This window comes from Enhydra lutris, unplaced genomic scaffold (genome assembly GCF_002288905.1).
Source record: "Enhydra lutris kenyoni isolate GAN:26980312 unplaced genomic scaffold, ASM228890v2 scaffoldscaffold31, whole genome shotgun sequence".
Taxonomy (NCBI): Eukaryota; Metazoa; Chordata; class Mammalia; order Carnivora; family Mustelidae; genus Enhydra; species Enhydra lutris.
The window spans coordinates 12,698,491-12,716,364 of record NW_019154115.1 but is presented as its reverse complement, the minus strand read 5'-3'; the positions used below and the strand labels follow the sequence as shown (position 1 = coordinate 12,716,364).

Genomic DNA, 17,874 nt, shown 5'->3' with positions numbered 1-17,874 from the left:
AAATGTAGTAGTATGAATCTAAGTAAATTAACCAGTAGATCTGATAATATATGGGAGAGCACTTAAAGAAATATTTGAAATATTAAATATTTTCTTTTCTTTCCAACATGCCTGGTTTTTACGGGAATCTGCATCTGTGGGTAAGCTTTGGAGGTCAAGACTATAAACAGAGCTGTAAGTGGACTACTGCATGACCTAGCTGTCTTGATGTTGTACAATGCAGTCTGCTTGGAGAGCAGCTCAGCCCTGAGAAACAGCAGAGTCAGACATGGAAATTGCTCCAGATGCTTTTGCTTCATCCAAGTCCAACAGGAGGAAGTGGTGCAAGAAAAGAGGAGGGAGAGGAAGATGGTCAGGCTAAATCACCAAACCAAAAAAATATTTGCTGACAAATACCAGTTTCAGAGCTTTTGAATACTCTACAAGCAAGGCTTTCCTGACGGTTTTTGAGCAGTTCTGCAAGCCTTCATTCTCTGGGAGAGTGGGCAAAAGTAGAAGGAAAATGGAGGGGGAAAAGGGTAGATTTTGTTGACAAGCTGTCCATGACTCTGCATCCTGTGGTTATAGTGGGACAGAGGAGCTGAGTGGGAGAAACCTAGTCAACACTGCGTTTTCCAGATGATGAAATTCAACCGAAGTAGAATGAAGTTTGTAGTTAGTTTTACTTAGAAATGCAGGTAGTCAATTTGGTTCATGAAGGTCTTGACTTAAATTCACTTTAGCTGAAAGTGCTGAAATTTTCTACTTTGCCTTTATTAACGAAAACAAGCCCAAGTGCTCTCTTTATAACAAACATAGAAAAAGAAAGGATTCTAAGGCAAGAAACAACTGAGCAGCTTAATGTGGTGCTAAATCAATCAATGCTAAGTTGGTAGGGATTATTCATGAACATTGCAGGTCTCCGCTGAATAACTTTACTATATTATGCCATACATCAATACCTACACTGTTTTCTTTAACGACCAAGGAAAGCTGATCAATTTTCTGTAAAAGCTCTTTCTCTATCCGTTCTTGTTCCTGTTGCAACCAATTCCGTGCAGATAAAATCTCATTACTGAGTTCCTCAATTGTACCTTTAAATCTAAAATAAGAAAATCAGCAAGTTAGACGTAAAACAACCATAAAATTACAATATACAACTTCAGTCTCTATCAAATTTCTCATAAATATGTCAGCATGAACCTTGGCTCCCTCAGAATTACAAGCTTACCTTCCCTTTAGAATTGCCCTTAGCACTAAATTGGGGATAGGGGTGGGGGGCAGGGAAGGAGGATACAACAGACAAGCACCTGATAATACTTCCTACTGCTGAAGACCTGATGGAGACGGGTGTGGAGGTGTCAGAGTGACACACAGCCATGCCAGGTGCTCATTTCTGCCTTCCCAGGGTGCCCGGTGCTCTTGGCTCAGAAGACACACTTCCAGCCTCCTCTTTCCCTGGGCTCTTCCTCCTTCTCCCTGTTCTCTCCCAGGACTAGAGCCTGACTGCCTTTCTCTAGAATGTTCTCCAAATTGCTCTTGCCCCATAGAGATATTTCCTAATTTAAACCAAAAAGCAAATTGAAAGGAAAAAAAACAAAACAAAACAACCACCCTCCATTCCTCTGGTCCTCATCCTTTCCAAATAATACTCCATGCTTGCTAATTTCCCTTCATTACTTCTGTATTCATTTTTTATGAAATGGAATAAAAGTAGGAAAGAACACATGACTTAAATAATAACAGTAATAATAAAATGGACACCGTGGTAGAAGACCCTAATTATCTGCTCTACCTGTTTTCCTCTTCTTTCCTATTAAGAAATCCTCAGATGTGTGGCTGACCAAAACTATGTCCCCAGCCTCTCTTGCAGTACGTGCGGCCATGTGACCAGCTTCGGCAATGAGACACATGTAAGAGTGGCCGGTACAACTTCCAGAGCCATGCCACTATAAAAAAAGCTTCTAGGCCTTATCTGGGCGGAAAGCCAACCCCCAGTCCCATGCAACTGTGGAGCTCAGCCTGCAGCCCTGCCTGACCATGAAGACTGGCCAGAGAGCACCACGACTTTAATGCGTTCATTATTCTAACAGTGTTCTGATGTGGTCTTTAGAGTGTCTCTATATAAGATCACACCATCTGTAAACGGGGATAATTTTACTTCTCTTTTTCTGATTTGGATGCCTTTTATTCCTTTTTCTTGCCTAAGTGCCCTGGCTAGGACCTCCAGTACTGTGTTCAACATGAGTGGGGAGAGTGAACACCCCCACCTTGTTCCTGATTTTAGAGAAGCTTTCAGCTTTTCACTGCTGAGTAGATTATTATCTATGGGCTTGTCATATATGCCCTTAATTATGTTGAAATACATTCTTCCTATAACCAATTCGTTGGAAGTCTTTATCACGAAAAGGATATCAAATTTTGTCAAATGCCTTTTCCACATTATTGAGATAATCATGATTTTTTTTAATCCTTCATTCTGTTAATGTAGTGTATTACATTTATTGATTTGCCTATATCAAACCATCCTTGCATCCCAGGGATAAATGCCACTTGATCATGGTGTAAGATCCTTTTAATTTGCTGTTGAATTTGGTTCATTAGCATTTTGTTCAGAATTTTTACATCTGTGTTCATCAGGGATATTGGCCTGTCCTTGGTACCATGGTAATGCTGGATTTATAAAATGAGTTTAGAAGTGTTTCTTTCTTTTTAATTTTTTGGAAGTGTTTGAGAATGATTGGTATTAATTCTGCTTTAAATTTTGGTAGTATTCATCCTTGAAGCCTTCTGGTCCTGGGCTTTTCTTTGTTGGGAAGTTTTGGACTGTGATTCAATCTCCTTACTTGTTATTAGTCTGTTCAGATTTTCTTTTTCTTCTGATTCTGTCTTGATAGGTTTTATGTCTCCAGGAATTTATCCATTTCTTCTAGTTATCCAATTTGTTGGCACATGATTGTTAATGGTAGTCTCTTATGATCGTTTGTATTTCTGTGCTAACAGTTATAATGTCTCCTCTCTCATTTGTAATTTTATTTGAGTCTTCTGTTTTTTCCCCCCCTTGGTTAGTCTGCCTAAAGGTTTTTCAATGTGGTGTATCTTTTTTTTTTTTTTTTAAGATTTTACTTTTATTTATTTGACAGAGAGAGAGAGAGAGAGATCACAAGTAGACATAGAGGCAGGAGGGGGGGTGGAGAGCAGGTTCCCTGCTGAGCAGAAAGCCCGATGCAGGGCTCGATCCCAGGACCCTGAGATCATGACCTGAGCCAAAGGCAGAGACTTAACCCACTAAGCCACCCAGGAGCCCCCAATGTGGTATATCTTAAAAAAACAAAACAAAACAAAACAAAAACCAACAATTAGTTTAATTATTTTTTTCCCATTGTTTTTCTTTTTTCTTTTTTAAAAAGATCTTATTTATTTATTTGACAGAGAGAGAGAGAGAGATCACAAGTAAGCAGAGCAGCAGAGAAAGAGGGGAAAGCAGGCTCCCCACTGAGCAGAGAGCCCGATGTGGGGCTCGATCTCAGGACCCTGAGATCATGACCTGAGCCAAAGGCAAAGACTTAACCTACTGAGCCACCCAGGTGCCCCATCCCATTGTTTTTCTATTGTTTTCTATGCTCTATTTCATTTAATTTTGGCCTAATCTTTATTATTTCCTTCCTCCTGCTATTTTTGTTCTTAGTTTGTTCTTTGTTTTCTAATTCCTTGAGGTATAAATTTAGGTTGTTTATTCAAGATCTTTCCTTTTTCTTTTTTTTTTTTTTAAAGATTTTATTTATTTATTTGTCAGAGAGAGAGAGGGAGAGAGAGCGAGCACAGGCAGACAGAATGGCAGGCAGAGGCAGAGGGAGAAGCAGGTTCCCTGACGAGCAAGGAGCCCGATGTGGGACTCGATCCCAGGACTCTGGGATCGTGACCTGAGCCGAAGGCAGCTGCTTAACCAACTGAGCCACCCAGGCGTCCCAGATCTTTCCTTTTTCTTAATGTAGACATTTATTACTGCAAACTTTCCTCATAAAAGTGCTTTGGCTGCATCCCATAATTATTTCAATTATTTCAAGATTTTCTGAATTTCCCTTGTGATTTTCTTTGAGCCATCTGTTGTTCAGGAGTGTGTTGTTTGATTTCCACATATTTGTGAAATTTCCAATTTTCCTCCTATTATTGATTTCTAGTTTCATGCCATTGTAGTCAAAAAAGATACTTGGTATGTTTTTGATCTTCTTTAATTTATTTAAGACTTATTTTGTCAGGAGCGCCTGGGTGACTCAGTCAGTTAAGCATCTGCCTTCAGCTCAGGTCATGATTCCAGGGTCCTGGGATCAAGTTCGGCATCATCGGGCTCCCCACTCAGTAAGAATCCTGCTTCTCCCTTTCCCTCTGCCTGCTGCTCCACCTGCCTGTGCTTTCTTTCTGTCAAATAAATAAATAAAATCTTAAAAAAAAAAAAAAAAGACTGGTTTTGTGACCTAAAATATGATCGATCCTAGAGAGTGTTCTATGGGCACTCAAGAGGAATTTGTATTCTGCTACTGTTGGATAGGAAGTTCTACATGTCTGTTAGGTTTCTAGTTGGACAGGGCTTCTGCTTCTGCTCTAAGGTCAGGGGGTGGGGGGAAACACTGGCTGGGCTCCGCAGTCAGATGGGCCTACTAGCTGGGCTCTGCATTTAAGCAGGGCTGCTGGGCTACGCTAAATGATCAAACAGAGCCACTAACTGTACTGGGCAATGACCTCTGGTCGGCTGAGGTCTCAGACTGTGTTCCCTGGCTGGGCAGTGCTTCTATTTGGACTCCATGATTACGGGCTGCAGGCTGAGCTCTGCAACTGCACCTGATCCAGTGGGATCCCAAGCTATACCTCCCAGACAAATGTTGCTACTGGCTAGCCTCCAAGTTCAGTTGGCTTCATGATCAGACAGGGCCTCAGGCCATGCTCCACAACTAGGCAGGCTGCTGGCTGTGCTGCACTACGGAGGGAGGTTACTGGCCGGGCTCCCTGGTCAGGTGGAGCCAGCAGCAGCTGTGCCTCACGGTGGGTGGGGCTGGTGGCTGTGTTTTGCGATCAGGCACTCACTGTCTGGGCTTCACGCTTAGGTAAGGCCCCAGTCTACGTTCTGTTTTGGGGAGGAATTATTGGCTGGGTTCCGTGCCTGAGCAAGGCTGCAGGCAATGCTCAACAAAATAAGTGGGAGTAGTCAGCTCCACGTGCTGGGTAGGGCTGTAGGCTGGGTTCTGCAGCTGGAAAGTCCTGTAGGGTGGGCTCCGAGGCCGCCTGGGGTCACAGTGCAGGCTCCCTAATCAGGCGGGGCCAGAGGTTACAACTTTTACTTTCAATGATCATATTTTCTAGAAGTTCTTTTTGTTTGTTTTCAGTTCAGGCAAGCCACTTTTGATAATCTCTCATTCCTTAGTCACACTTTTCAAAAGGGGTGTGTGTGTACTCACAATACATATACACAACATACAAATGTCTCTACATACACATACACTTATTTTATCCAATAATTCCCATATATGCCATATTTAGATGTCTGTCTGCATCCGCTTTTTCCCGTTTCTTCTGACTCTATCTCTTCTGTGGCTTTTTCCCTTCGTTTTACAATTTCTGATTACACACTTGTATTCCTTAGAACTTCACCTGTTTGTGGGAAGCCTCGAATGCTGAGTATTTGCATTTGCTTACACCATGCATCTCAGGCCACCGCCAAACAGGATTATGCTGAGATTACATTATCCACTGTGGTTTTCTTCAAGCTGCTTGGGTAATGGGAATTCTAGCTCTAAATCAACATAAAGGCCGTATTGTGGGGGCAGCTGGCTGGCTCTGTCAGTAGAACATATGACTCTTGATCTCAGGGTTGTGAATTCAAGTCCTGTTGGGTGTAGAGCTTATTTAAAAAACAAACAAATATTATAAGTAAATAAAGGCTGAACTGTGGTCCTGAACTTTCAAGGAATATCTTTTATACCTCTACCCAGAGCCAAGATTTAGACAGGTGAGTTTCCTTAGGCTCTCTTCCTGGAATGGGCTTTTTCCCTAGTTCACCCAACCAGGGGTTTACCTTTTGGGTCCCCAATTTGACCTTCTGCCCCAGGCTTTGTCCCCGCTCCCCTGTGAACAGCCTTTTGTGTCTAGACTTCCAGACTTTAAATTGTAGGAAGAAAAATAAAGATGTTCATGTCTGCTGACTAGTAATATCTCCTAAGGAAGTAATTTGGAGAGGAAAAAATACCAAGATGTTTATTTTTTTCCTCTGTGATGGAAGGAAGAGGATTGAAGAGATTTTTTTCTGTACTTGGAAAGCTTGTAGGATCTATGAGAAGTGGTGACATAACTCAACGATTATATAAATACAGATAATTAGAGGAAAAGAAACATGCTTTCCATAAGAGAATTCCTGTTAACTCAGCAACAACCCTGAAACAGCATTAAGTATTGTACAATGAGATGCAAGAACCAGGAAGATGATTGATTTAAAATTTCCACATGTCTCTATCACAGTTCTACACTGAAATCATCTTTAAAAAATAAATATTAAGTCAAATACACATACACACATATACAAACACATAGAGTGACTACTGGCTCTGCTTTGGCAGGAAAATGCCAAGCTCGGGAAAATTCATGATAGGAAAAGATGGTTTTGTGACTGAGCAGAAGGGCAGATGATGAGTTTCCCCATGGGCAAGTACAGTTTAAAGCACCACTGTAACAAAATGGGAAAGTATAACCCATTATAGGGTGTCAATGGGCTAGGTCACAATCACCCTAGTGCACACCTCTCCCAATTAACTACCGCAACCATGCCCCCAGCTGATGTCCCCATCTCTGCTTTGGCCCGATCCATTCTCCAATTGCCACCAAGACCATTTAAAGATAGGATATAAATCTTATTCTCTCACCCCATCTGCCTCAAACCCTCCAGCTCCTTATTGCACTCAAGTTAGACACCAAGGCCTTGGATGTGGCTACAAGGGCCGGCCACAGGCCCGCCTCCTCCCCAGGCTTCACTTCCCCTCCCTCTCTGTTCCAGCCACCACGGGCCAGCCTGCAGCTGCTTGGATGCCACACCCCTCCCTCCCATAAATTCTTACCTCCCTCCACCTAGTGAATTCCATTCATTCTTCAGCTCTTAAACTTCAAGCACTGCCTTCTGAGGAAGGAGGCCCCACCACCAGGCCTCTGTTCTTCCCTCTCAGGGCGCCACTGTTTCAGCTTCCTGTGGCTGTAGTGACTAACCACCACAAACTTGGTGGCTTACCCTTTCATAGTTCTGGAGGTCAGAGGTTAAAACCAGTTTCACTGGACTAAAGTCGAGGTACAAGCAGGGCTGGTTCCTTCAGAAGCTCTCAGGAGAATCACTGCCTTGCTGTTTTTTCAGCTGCTGGTGGCTGCCTGTGTTTTGTGGCTTGTGGTCCCTTCCTTATCTTCAAAGCGCCTCACCCCCCTCTCTTCCTCCATCACGCCGCAGTGCTCTTCTCTCATGACTCTGCCCCTCCTGCCTCCCTCTTACAGACACTCAGGGGTTACATCGGGTCTCCCTGGTAACCCACGGTAAGTACCCATCCTAACATCCTTAATCACATCTGCAAAGTCCCTTTTTGCCAGATAAGGTAACATATTCACAGGGACTAGGACATGGTGATATTTGGGGACTATTATGCAGCCTACCACAACCATGTGCCTTTCCTTCAAAGCAATGATCACCATTAGTAATAATACAGCTCACACTCCCTCAAGTCATTATTTGATGAACGCTTATCCACTCCCTAGACTACAAGCTCCACAGGATAGGATATCCTCTACAAAGATAAGAACAGAGTCTGTTCTTCTTAATTTCTGGATGCTCAGCACCTAGGCCAGCACTCAAGATATGTTTACTGCATGACAAGACAGATTATAAGCCAACTGCTAAAAACATTAATGCATGTAAAGTGGCAACATGCTACAGGGAAATTTTTCCTCTTAACTTTCATGACTGTTTTCACTTTGTTTTGTACAATAAATAAAAGTGAAGATGCAAAAAACTGTGCTATGGAATAGGCTTCCCAGGAACTTCAACCCCCCAAAGAAGTCTGTTAGTTGACTACTTACTTTGTATCCAGAAGTTGAAGCTGGTGGTTACTGTCTCTGTGGGACATCTTCAGTTTGGTGCTTTGCTCTGATATCGACAAGTCCACTCTGTTCAAAAGCTGAGAAATCTGGGAAAGAAGCTTTGCTTGTAATATCACACCTAATCTTTTCAGAGGTAACCTCAGATAACATTTAATAAGCTACATTCTAGTCCATGACATTAAGGTTCAATATAATTTACTCAATTAATTTAGGAGCTCACCTTGTCTTTCCACTTCCATTTTCTATCATGCACACTCATCAAAAATCAGGACCAGGAACACTGCCAAAATATTCATTAGGCTCTCAGTACTTAACTTTATAGTTCTCTGATAAGCAAACCTACTTCCTCCCCGGGACCACTATGTCCATCTGCTGACAAAAAAATACAGTGTTTTGTTTTGTTTTTTACCCTGGAATTTCTACCACAAACGTGGCTGCTAGTCATAGAGAATGGAACTCTTGTCACTTACAAACACCATTAAGGTCCCAGATTTACAGGGTGCCTGGGTATCTCAGTCGGTTAAGCATCTACCTTCAGCTCAGGTCATGATCCCAGGGTCCTGGGAGGAGGCCCTGCATTGGGCTCCCTGCTCAGCAGGGAGTGTGCTTCTCCCTCTCCCTCTGCCTGCTGCTCTGCCTACTTGTGCTCTCTATCTCTGTCAAATAAATAAATAAAATCTTAAAAAAAAAAAGTCCAGATTTACCTCCATATCAATTCAAGTCTCCAGAAGATTTTGTAAATTATATCCCTCCAACTCCTGTTTTTCATGACCTAGCTCTTTCCCTTGTCTTTCTACTAAAATTTATTTTTTTTAAAGATTTTATGTATTTATTTGACAGACAGAGATCACAAGTAGGCAGAGAGGCAGCAGAGAGAGAGAGGGAGGGAAGCAGGCTCCCTGCCGAGCAGAGAGCCTGATGCGGGGCTCAATCCCAGGACCCTGAGACCATGACCTGAGCCGAAGGCAGAGGCTTAACCCACTGAGCCACCCAGGCGCCCTTCTACTAAAATTTAATATAAAACTAGTCCTATATGACATGCATTTAGTTGCTGCAAAAGTTATGATGTTCTATGTTCCTTACTTAGAAATTCAGGGAACAAGTATTTATTGGACCTAGAACAAAGGAAAAGTATCCCTTTTATAGATTTCTATATGGATTTTACTTGGCATGGCTACTGGGAAGCTTAGTATTTCCTAAGCATTTATTTCTTGATGTGATAATTCTGTCCTCACTCATTCTGTGAAAAAAATTGTTGGACTTGTTTTGTTGTAGGGGTTTTTTTTTTTTTCATGGCTTTATAAAATCTGTGTTTTTCACATAAGTAGATTTAGATCTTCCTTGGATACATTCTGGACACAACCACTTTGAATCCAATAAGTTGACCAGATGCCTCATTTCACTGGAATGGTCTCTTTAACCATGAGGCAAGTCCTAGAAGACGGGCCCCTTCACGGCAAAGGGGAACTTTTAAGTGGCCAAAAAACAAATGGAAAAGCCAACAGTTTTGCTTAATGAACTTTATCTGTGGATTTCAAGGTGGAATAGTCTAAGATTCATCAGCCAGCCTACCTTCTAGCTTTGTCTGAATCCTTTCCCATGAAGGACTGTGGTGAGGTAGCACACAGCATGAGTAACTACTACCTGAACCCAGACTTGGGACATGTGGCATATAAAAGAAAGCCCAATCACTTACCTATGTAAGAAATGGTTTTGGATCTACAGTTTGGAATTTCATATTCATATGAATATGTTCATTGTTTTAGGAATGGGGGAAAAGAATCTTTACAAGTAGGACCTTACCAAAAACTCTCGGTGCTTTGCTTGCCATACCCATGAAGGGCCACTGCAGTGAGAGAGAGGGAGGAAGAAGTAAGGAAAAGACACGCACGTTCTGGGCACCCTGGCTGGTTTCTCAACTCCATGTTATTCTCAGCTAAGAACAAATTACCTATTTTTAAAAGGCTACCTGGAATCGGCCATACCTGTCCCTCTGCATCTTTGATTTTTGTTTCCAAGATAAGTTTGGCAGCTTGCTGTTCTTTGTTCAAGTGCTGGAGCCCCTCGTAAGTTGTTTTGTGCTCTGCAGAGAGTCTGGCTATGCTGGCGTCACATCTGTCCAGGCAAACAACAAAGCTAACTCTTATTAAAGTTTAAAAACAAGCACTGAAGCTTCTTGACACACTGGAAAATGCACGACCCCACTCCAAGAAACTGTACTATGACTCATCCTTTTCCACAGACATTCACAGGAATATAGAGAGCTGCCCTCATTATGGTTTTTAAGTTAAACCACAGGGATGTTGCTTAATAAGAGTAGGGATGAAGCCATCCAAGCAGCAAAGGCTTTTACAAAGCTCACGAGTACGAAAGTGTACGTGCAATGAGAGCCCAATGACGAAAGGCTAATATAACGTGCCAGATATGGCCCGTCCCTCTTTGGTGCCATCCCCATCCTTTCAAGTGCTTTGGGTCTTCTTTGGATCTCAGAGGCAACTTCTACCACATTTGAAAGTATTGCTGCTAACCTCTACCACCTTGCCCATGTGGCTGTCTGCTCTGAGTGGCACCAGCGCAGGAGAAGCCTGTGCAGCAGGTCCCAGCTGCAGTGAAGCTGCTCTGCTCCTTGGGCCTGACAACCTGGTAGTTTTGACGGTGCTCAGAGTGTCTACAGCAGGGAAGCTCTGTTGGGGACCTCTGTCAAACCCTACTAGGAGAGTCAACAGGATAGCCCCCTGGCAATATGCAGCAAAGTCATGCCCCGTTCCAACCCACCCAGCCTGCTCGAGAAGTAGCTGGTGGCTTGCTGCTGGGCTCTGGTAGAAACTACATGCCAAGGTACAGGACATTAAGTAACCATGCAATCTGGTCAGTCCATCACGAGCACCCAGCTATAAAGGGAGGCATATGAACAGCAAGCCATCTTCTAAAGGAGGTATACCGAGACATCAGGCTTCAACAGGTCCCAAAGGCATAAGTAAATTGCATGAGCCCAGACTCCTGTGGCATATACTCTTGCTACTGCCAGCCTTCCGTCAACTCACACATATGGCCTCTTGAGGAGTTTCTGAGCACCGGGTAGACCGAAGAAGGAAAATGCAGGCCTAGTTGATGGAAGGTGCCAATACGCTGACACCTTCCAGAAGAAGACTGCGGACACCACGAAGCCCACTCAGGAGTGGCCCTCAAGGGTATCAAGGAAGGGAAACCCTCACAGTTGGCAGAAGTTCAAACAATGTACCTGAGGATTTATTTTGCCTAGAATAAAACATGGCCAGATATTCACAGGCATTAGCTAATGGTGAGAGCCGTAGAAGACAGACACTGGTGACAAAGGGAAAGGGTTCTATAAATGGATTGCTCAGAACTGACAGAGCATTCTGCTTCTTGTGAATGGTCTCTGTATCAAAGGGGCAGATGCCCACAAACCGTATTTCCCAAACAACCTTGCCAGCCGGGTCCTGATTCAGATCCCGCCAGTGAGAGGCACTTGTGCCCCTCCCCCCCAGCAGGTGCTGGGGGGGACACATGCTAAACTGCCCGTGTGAGGTTTACGGTCACCTCCAGGCACACACCTACAAATCACTTACTTCCATGTTACACACAGCTAATATTATCAATGGCTCCTTGCTGTGATTCTTATACATGCTACTTTACTGGGAGCCAATAGCTGTTTCCCCTTCCTGTTGCTTCCCCAAATTTGCCAATGGTTTTATAAACTCTAATTTCCTGGATTAAATCCCTTCCTGCTAAAATACTTAGAATGAACAAGATGGGACCGGGAAGGGAGACAAACCATAAGAGACTCTTATTCTCAGGAAACAAACTGAGGGTTGCTGGGGGGTGGGGAGGAGGGACAGGGTGTCTGGGTTATGGACATTGGGGAGGGTATGTGCTATGGTGAGCGCTGTGAATTGTGTAAGCCTGATGATTCACAGACCTGTACCCCTGAAGCAAATAATACATTATATGTTAAATAAATAAATAAATAAATAAAAATAAAATAAAATACTTAGAATGGTTTCTGTTTTCTTGACCAAACCTTGATGCATATAGGTAGTCATTAAAATTTCAAAAGGAAGAAAACAAAATATTAACCAACCATCTCTGGATGTGTGATTTAAAAAAAAATATTCATTCTTTTCTAAATTATACAACTTTTCTGCAATAAGTATATATAATTTTATGATCAGAAAAACAATTATACAAAGAAAATATTTCAATCAACCACCATGTACAAAGAATGCATTACAATTACACAGAACATGCACTATCCTACCATCTTTCCCTGGGCTCCCCATGAAGCAAAAATGAGGCTGGGGCATGAGGAACCCAGAGCTAGAGAAATGTGGGTAGAGTCACTGTCATGAAAGTGAGGTCAGGTTCAGGGCAATACACAGTAGAAGTCGAGAGGCTGGAGTTGGAACCCCAATCCATAATTCATTCCTTCAGTCAATAAGTATTTGTAGAATGACTACTATTTGTCACATGCTAATTATACAAAACGAGGACATGGTGAAAATTTTTTTCTTCAGTACACATACCACACAACCTAGAAACAATTGTTTTTTAAGATTTTATTTATTTATTTGACAGACAGATCTCAAGTAGGGAGAGAGACAGGCAGAGAGAGAGAGAGGAGGAAGCAGGCTCCCCGCTGAGCAGAAAGCCTGAAGCGGGGCTCGATCCCAAGACCCTGGGATCACGGCCTGAGCTGAAGGCAGAGGCTTTAACACACTGAGCCACCCAGGCGCCCCACACAACCCAGAAATTTTAAAAAAAGATTCTCATGCCACTACCACGATAATGTTATTCAACTTATGTGTATATTTTTCTATTATTGATGGAGATCTTATTTGACATTCTGTTCTTGTTCATTATCCTGCAACTCAGACAAAGAAGCTCAGAAGACCAGGAACTTGCTGAACAAGTTACTATAAATACACAGATTGAAGAACAAGCCCATGGCCACTCACAGTCAGTAAATCAGCAGTCTGCGATCTTCCTAAAAGCTCTGGGAATGTATTCTTTAAGATGTATATCTGCACTGGGGCCTCAGTGAGGTTTATAAACTGTTCCCTAAACGACTTAGATACTGAAAAGGATCTCACTCACTAAATCATATAAAGTATTTGCAATCAACTATCAAAACTAGCATATTAATTGATAAAGGTTAAAGTATATATCCCTCTAGAAGTTTGAAAAATAAAATGTCGATCTATAGCTTATAAGCCTCAATAAAGATTAGAGGGCATGCTAGTACTTGGTTGGGCTTTCTAATAAACTGTAAGATTTAACCAATTTACTAATCATTTTGTACTGAAATGTTGCAAATTAAAACTACTACCTGCTCTGTCAGTGAAACATGGTGGATTGAACACATGCCCTCATTTTGCCTCCCTCCTGAAAACCCATCAAGATGACTCCAGATGAATAAAAAAGGTATAAACCCAAAAGGACAAAAAAGAATGGGAGGGAAAAAAAAAAGTCTGGGAGAAAGCAGAAAACAGACAGATGGTGCAGAAGATGGAGCAAAGCGTATGTTTTGCTACAGCTGGTGCTAGAAGCTTAAAGGGCTCCAGACCTGAAAACGAATAGATGTAAGAAGAAGTTTTAGTTTCTAGAGGGCACGTGGGGTAAGAACAGGTTCCCCTCATGACAGAACACAGGAACCAGGGTAACCAAAACCAGAGACTTGAGTGGGGCTCCACCAGCCACGGAAAGCTCAAAAAACCCAAAAAGACAAAGAAACAAATAAAACAAACAAAAAACCTGGATCAAATGAGTTTAAAAGAAATATGTTTAAGATACTGAAAAAAAAATCAAATAATAATATCTGTCAAGAGAACTCTAAATTATTAAACAAAAGTAGGCAGAAAGGGAAGAAAAACAAGCGGATAAGAGAAAAATGAGAGAGCCTAGAACTAAACCACAGTGTCTTCACAGACCTGACGAACTCTGACTGGACATGACTGAAGGGAGAGTCAGTGAGTCAGGACACAGTAGCAAGGAGTTCACTCAAAAGGCAGCAAACACAGAGAGTCAAAACATGGGAAAATAGCTAAGAGACAAGAAGGACAAATAAAAAGACATTAACATAAGTGACAGAGGAGTTGAGAAGTCCCTAAAGATGAAAATAGAGAGAATGGCCTAAGAGGTGAGTGCTGACAGTTTTCTAAAACTGAAGAAAAAAACGAGTTTTCAAGTGTTCAGTGAATACAAAGTGGCATAAATAAAGTAAATAGGGCATATGAAATTCTAATAACCCATTACAGAGAAAATCTTAACAGCCACCAGATTCTGAAGACAGGTAACCTACCAAGGACCTACTGTAAGACTGATAGCACACAGTAGGTATCATAAGACAGCAGATATGGGGCACCTGGGTGGCTCAGTGAGTTAAGCCTCTGCCTTCAGCTCACGTCATGGTCTCAAGGTCCTGGGATCAAGCCCCACATGGGGCTCTCTGCTCAGTGGGGAGCCTGCTTCCCCCTCTCTCTCTGCCTGCCTCTCTGTCTACTTGTGATCTCTCTCTCTCTGTCAAATAAATAAATAAAATCTTTAAAAAAAAAAAAAAAGACAGTAGATACCATAATGGCGGAAGACAAATGCAAAATAAAGACACTTTTAGAGACTTGCAAAGATTAAGAAATGTATTGTCCACAAACCCTAACCTGAAAGAGTCACTAAATCATTTCTTTCATTAGAAAGAAAAGAGTATCCAGGAAGGCCTGGCTGGCTCACTTGGTAAAGTATGTGACTTTTGATCTTTGGATTGTAAATCTAAGCCCCACATTGGGTATAGAGATTACTTAAAAATAAAATCTTAAAAAAAAAAAAAAAAGCATCCAGAGAAGGGAGTGGGATGCACGAAACAATGGTGAACAAACTGAGATTATTGGTAAATTTAATATACTGCATATGCCGAAGAAAGTAAGCTACCAGATCAATTATTCCAACCTTAAAAGTCTTTTCTTGGTACTGACTCACATTTACCTGAAGTTGAACAACTTGTTTAACTCATTTTTTTTTTTTTTTAAAGATTTTATTTATTTATTTGACAGACAGAGATCACAAGTAGACAGAGAGGCAGGCAGAGAGAGAAGGGGGAAAGCAGGCTCCCTGTGAGCAGAGAGGCTGACGCGGGACTCGATCCCAGGACCCTGGGATCATGACCTGAGCTGAAAGCAGAGGCTTAACCCACTGAGCCACCCAGGCGCCCTGTTTAACTCATTTTGTTAAAATGCTATAATCCTTTTTGGAAGTAACAGAAAAAAATTAATGGGACAAATTTTTTTTTGTAAATGTTGACTTAAATACTTAAAATATTTTTAAATATGTTAAACAATCTGAAAAAACTGAATATATGCATTTATATCTTTTCAGTATTCATAGTACAATATAGACAATTAAGCAATAATTATGCCTTGTTCTTCTGTTTTGGAAATCTTTTTGAATGTGAATGCCCAATATTAGAGAAAGTTTGTAGAATCAAGGTATATCACACACTATTGGCAGAAAAATCAATTTTATAAGCTTTCCACAACTTGGCAGGATATACCCCAAAACATTTCTGTTTTCTTGAAACAGAAATATATTTCCCTGTGCCTTTCGATTTGGTGTTCAGTGAATACAAAGTGGGATAAGTAAAAGTATTTTAGATATTAACCCCAAAGAAACAAAACTGAGGGGAAAAAAAGGCAACTAAATATAATTCTGTATCTGTATAAATTCCTATGGTTTAACTTGCTACTATTTTAGAATATAAACCAAAAGTCCTATAAAATGCCCCAAAAGTGTTGCTTCCTATCTTCTAACTTCCAGCATCATCTCACACATCTCTGTCCCTTTTCCCCCCTTCATCCACATATACTGATTATATTCCAGGGCTTTGAACTTATCTCACTCCTTCCCACTTCAAGGTCTTGATCCATGCTGTTCTCTGTCTAGAATGTTCATCCCTACCTCTTCACTTGGTTAGTTTCTGTTCACCCCTCAGAGCTAAATGCACAAGTCACTTCCTTAAGGAAGCCGTCCCAGAGCCCCCAGAGATCAGGCACACACCAATTACACACTTTGGGAATGCCCCACCTATGTCTTTTGCTGAACTTCTTGTAATTAAAACTTTTTATGATAGTTATTATTTTGGGACTCCAACTTTTGTTTCATAATGTAGTCTCATTATTGGTCCATGCCTGGCTCATTTTATTCAGTTAATTATTTTTAATAACTGCACCCATGAAAGTAAGCATTTTGAATCTTGTGTCATCATTCCCTTGTTTTCCTATTAAGAAAATTAACTACAAGCCATGAAACAGATTTTGAACCATAGAGAACAATCTAATGGTTACCAGAAGGGAGGTGGGGGGTTGTGAAATAGGTGATGGGGACGACAGAGGACGCTTGTGATGAGCACCAGGTGATGTATGGAGTTGCTGAATCACTGTATTGTACACCTGAAACTAATGTGACACAGTATGTTAACTACTGAAATTTAATTGGAATTAAAATTAAATGGAATTTTTTAAAAAGACAATTAATTATATACACACAATTATTTAAATACATATATATGTAAATCGTATATTAATATATCTTCCCACCTTGTTAAGTACACATTAACAGATTGAAAGAGAAGAATATCTGACTTGAACAGATGCAAAAAACACTTGAGAAAACCCAATACAAATTCATAGATTCTTAATGAATTAGGCATGTAAAAAGACTTAATCTGATACATCTATGTTTAAGGAAAAAGAAAAAACAAAACAAAACAAAACAAAACAAAAACTAGAGCAAGGGCACCTGGCTGGCTCAGTCAGTTGAGTAAGCAACCCTTAATTTCAGCTTGAGTCCTGATATCGGGGTCCTGGGATCCAGCCCCAGGTCAGGCTCCACACTCAGTGTGGAGCATGAAGCCTAAGCATGGAGCCTGCGTGGGATTCCCTCTCTCCCTCTCCCTCTGCCCCTCCCCACTGCTTATGCATTCTCTCTCTCTTTAAGATAAATAAATAAACTTTAAAACTTAAAAGAACAAAAAACTTGAGCAATTATCATTCCAAATGGAGAAACATAGAAGAATTCCATTAAAGTAAAAACCAAGAGAAAGATGCCCCCAATCACAACTTAACACTGTGTTGGAGGGTTTAGCCATTGCAAAATGACAGGAAAAAGACATGAAGGATACAAGGATAAGAAAACAAAAAATAAAATTGTCATTATTTACAGATGACATTTCTATAGAAAACTCTGAATAACTAAAAATAAACTATTCAAATCATAAGTAAAATTAAATAACTGTTTTGCAGTAAGTTTGATGTCTGTCTCCCCTACTAGACAGAATATAAACCACAAGCAAGAGGGACAATATCTGCCCTTTTCATCACAAAAACCCTTGTGCCCAGTATATTGCTTTGCATGTAGGAGAGGCTCAATAAATATTACTGAATGAATGAACATATTTACTATAAACCACACACTGTGCAAGATCCTTGATACATACTACTTCATTTCATCTTCACAAATCATCCCCATTTCACAAATGATGATTAAAAACAACACCTAATACAGTTCTTTTTTTTTTTTTGAGTTCTTAATTTTTTTTTTTAAAGATTTTATTTATTTATTTGACAGAGAGAGATCACAAGCAGGCAGAGAGGCAGGTAGAGAGAGAGGAGGAAGCAGGCTCCCTGCTGAGCAGAGAGCCCAATGCGGGGCTCGATCCCAGGACCCTGAGCTCATGACCTGAGCCGAAGGCAGCGGCTTAACCCC

General features: G+C 41.3%; 1 protein-coding gene across 1 annotated transcript in view; it reads right to left on the bottom strand.

The window, feature by feature from the left end:
- Positions 1 to 17,874, bottom strand: part of LOC111153191 (family with sequence similarity 81 member A) — a 126,579-nt gene that overhangs the window by 8,708 nt on the left and 99,997 nt on the right. Inside the window, exons 5-7 of the mRNA XM_022512054.1 lie at positions 10,089 to 10,218; positions 8,083 to 8,189; positions 946 to 1,081 (exon numbers count right to left, since the gene is read on the bottom strand). Of these exons, the coding sequence (XP_022367762.1) occupies positions 946 to 1,081; positions 8,083 to 8,189; positions 10,089 to 10,218 (373 nt within the window). The remainder of the gene's footprint in view (positions 1 to 945; positions 1,082 to 8,082; positions 8,190 to 10,088; positions 10,219 to 17,874) is intronic.